Raw genomic sequence first — 3398 nt, 5'->3', positions numbered from 1 at the left:
GTGCGACTTTTGATAAGGCAATAAACCTCCCCGCCGTTAAAATCCAATGATAGAAAAAAAATGTTAGCGCCAAATTACACGTGTCAAACCCTTCCTCGTTCTCAACCAGAACCACCGTATCTTCCTCCCAAACAAACCAACAACCTCCTCCACCGCCGCCACCTTCTCACCGCAACCGCATTCACCATCTCCTTCAATTTCAACTTCTCTCTAAAAACCCCAATGCCCGTTTCAGAACCGGTAGCCGGTGCCAGTGGCCTCTTCCTCATGCCGCCACCACGCCTCATCAACCGGTATTATCTAGTGAGGTCCGGGGAGTCAGAGTTCGAGAGCAAGGGAGTGATTAACACGAATCCTGTGGCGAAAACCTCCGTGGATAACGGTTTATCCGATAGAGGGAAGAAACAGTCTATTAGAGCAGCTTTTGATTTGAAAGAAATGGGTGCTTGTGATAATAACTGTTGGATTTGGCCTGCTATTACTCAAAGAGCTTATCAAACTGCTGAGATTATTGCTTCTGTTAATTCAATTACTAGAAGGTTGTTATCTCACTTTTTTGCTTATTAGTAACTTATTTGCTAATATCTACTAATCATGAACATCTGAACAGAAAATGACACTCATACGTCGATACTGATAATAATTTGAAAAAAATAATAATGTAATCATAAATGTTGGTATGAGTTTCTGACACTGACTCACACAGATACACATACACTTTTTTAAGAGTTTTCGGTGTTACATAGGTTAATATTAATGATGTTTTTCTTTTTTTCTTTTAATTTTGGGTTTGTAAATTTCTTTGATTTCAGTTATATAGTTCCAGAATACAGCTTTCTTGATGCAAGGGGATTAGGTGCTTATGAAGGAAAAACATTAGAATCTGTTTCAGAAGTACTTTTCTTTACTTCAACTTTGTTTTTGTTAAGCATATAGATATATTGATTTCATTTGAATTGTAAATTTGTAATTTCGCTTATTATTGTTTAGTTAAGTACTATTATAATTTGTGCAATGAGGTTGAAATTGTGTGTAATGGTGGTGTAGATATATGCATCAGACAGTGTATCTACAAAAATCAAACCTCCTCCAATTGACGACGGAACTCCAAATGAGAGTGTTGCAGATGTTTTTGTTCGTGTGACCCAACTCATGTCAATCCTTGAAACTCAATATGCCGGGGACACAGTTGTTATAGTCTCCCCGGATTCAGATAACTTATCAGTCCTTCATGCTGGTTTGGTAGGACTAGACTTGAGAAGGTAACTAACTATCTAATGGATACTCCAACCTCAACCGACCAAGTCTCCTGCAATTACTTATGTATAGAATTTCAGTTATGTTTTTTGATTTTATGTGTCACATTTTTGTTTCTCTTTAGTCATGTTTCTTCAATTTCAGGCACAGAGATCTGTCTTTCGCACCTGGTGAAGTTCGCTATGTTGATACCAATGACATTCCTACTTACAAGATTCCTCCATCTGCTGTATATAAATGTTCCAAACTACCAAATTGTAATTAGCTCTTTAACTTCTTATATAGCAGTTAGAAAATGGATATATATTGATGAATATATAGCTAAAGTTATTGATGAATATATAGCTAAAGTTGTCTACATATGTGTTTGACTGGAAATCATCTCATTCATTGCAAGTAAGAAGTTTAGAGAATACAATAGATTAGTCAGGTTCCAGGACATTTCCAAAGAAAGACACAGACCCCACATTTCTAGCTACTCCTGCTAGGCCATGGGTAGTTTTGTTCTTACATCATTTGACAACAACAATACTAACATTCACAACGGGACCGGCTACAAACTCATGTGCATATTCGACAATCAAAATGGGCTGCATTATATTTATCATCCAAAATTGAAATGCCATGTGCATAAACCAGAGCATTAAAAGGCCTTTTGTTGAACAACAACAATACTATATGGTTTCTCATCTTCCAAGTCTATAATGTGAGACTGAAAATTGAGTATCATGTTGGTTGGGATTAGAAAGCAATTGCGAGAGATTTAATTCGATTGGGTCCTGTATTCTAAGGGGTGAGAGATTCAATTTCATTGGGACATGTATTCCAAGGGGTGAGATAAGCCAAAATCTCTAGGCTTCTTGACATTGCATAAAGAGTGATGATTTTGAGATTCATTGTCACTCTATGGTGGAACCAGGAATATGAGATTCATTTTGTTTATATAGGATAAACAAGTTTAACTGTTTTATATAAGAGTCTTTGAGACCCAATGCCTTGTGTGTGGGTAACCGTTCAATCAAATTTAATTTGTGGGGAGTGTGCTGGAGACCGGAATCATGAGTCCTTAACAAGGGCGAAATCTCACCTGTTTTGTTTTGTGCGATGCTTGCTATTGGGTCTTTTGTCGTGGACTTTGCAGACGGTCGAATACGGTTGCCCCTAAGTCTTTGTTCATACTTGTAGAATGAGGGTTTGCCATGCATGTCTATAGTCTGGGTTTAGACAGACGATAGTGGAAAAGCTTCGTTGAGACATTAATAACATTGGGAACATACACATTAAATACCCTTTTCCTGTTTAACAATGTTTAGCAAGGGAACTTCGACATGTGGCCATATGCCGGGAAGCAATGAAGCCTTCATATACTAGGGTATTCAAGTATTCTGACCAGACTGAATTAAAATTTCGATCATTAGTAATGTAGTTTGCATTTCCCAATGGCTATTATTGTGGATCATATGGTTGTCTTTATTGTAAGATATATGAAGAGCCATGAAACTACCATATCCCTTTTCATTATCGGCGGATCTTGATACCTTTTCTTTTGTGTTTACAACTTCTCTCATCTTTGCCAACATCATTCATCCGTTTATCGTTTCAACTCTTTCGTGCCACCTCTTTTGATGGAGTGTTCAACGAGAGAGCCTTCGAGTTCAACTTGTTTAAAGAAATATCTCAAAATCTTTCTCTCTTTATACATCAATTTTCTTCACTATGGTTTTTATAAAAGGAGATTTTGAAGGAGATACTCACCCTCGATGGTGGGATATTAGGTGGCAATATCTACTATAAAAAGATATTATGGTTTTTGGCCCTCATGAGATCTTTTCTTCGGAGTGTCTTCTAATAAGGATGCAAAACTTAACTTTATACCATTTTTATGTTTTTACTTACAATTATTTCCCTTTATATATTAACAAGAATTTTTAAATGGATAACTCTTGTCTGGAAGCTCGGGATTGGATAAAAGACAACTCAATTGTGTGAGTGGATCAAGACACATTTGATACCATCTCAGTCTTCATCGATAAGGGTGATCTAGATCGCACCTTCACCGACGCGGGTCTTTCCTTAGACTGAGGGTGCCCCCTAAAGGGAATAAGAGGATATGGAACAAGCACGACAAGTGTGTCATCTCT

General features: G+C 37.3%; 1 protein-coding gene across 1 annotated transcript; it reads left to right on the top strand.

The window, feature by feature from the left end:
* Nucleotides 1–1615, top strand: LOC131622370 (uncharacterized). The gene is made up of 4 exons (XM_058893398.1): nucleotides 1–539; nucleotides 813–894; nucleotides 1048–1262; nucleotides 1402–1615. The coding sequence occupies exons 1-4, from the start codon at nucleotides 61–63 to the stop codon at nucleotides 1520–1522; spliced, it is 897 nt and encodes a 298-aa protein (XP_058749381.1). The 5' UTR covers nucleotides 1–60; the 3' UTR covers nucleotides 1523–1615.
* The last annotated feature ends 1783 nt before the right edge of the window (nucleotides 1616–3398 follow it).

Source organism: Vicia villosa, unplaced genomic scaffold (genome assembly GCF_029867415.1).
Source record: "Vicia villosa cultivar HV-30 ecotype Madison, WI unplaced genomic scaffold, Vvil1.0 ctg.000029F_1_1_3, whole genome shotgun sequence".
In the NCBI taxonomy this organism is placed as follows: Eukaryota; Viridiplantae; Streptophyta; class Magnoliopsida; order Fabales; family Fabaceae; genus Vicia; species Vicia villosa.
Note: the sequence above shows the minus strand (reverse complement) of the source record. Positions and strands in the feature narration are given on the sequence as shown.

Bases quoted from the DNA above. Each gene is read 5' to 3' on its own strand.
- LOC131622370 (XM_058893398.1), top strand. From the start codon at position 61: ATGTTAGCGCCAAATTACACGTGTCAAACCCTTCCTCGTTCTCAACCA. The intron at 540-812 runs GTTGTTATCTCA...CTTTGATTTCAG, and splicing joins GTTAATTCAATTACTAGAAG to TTATATAGTTCCAGAATACA. The intron at 1,263-1,401 runs GTAACTAACTAT...CTTCAATTTCAG, and splicing joins GTAGGACTAGACTTGAGAAG to GCACAGAGATCTGTCTTTCG.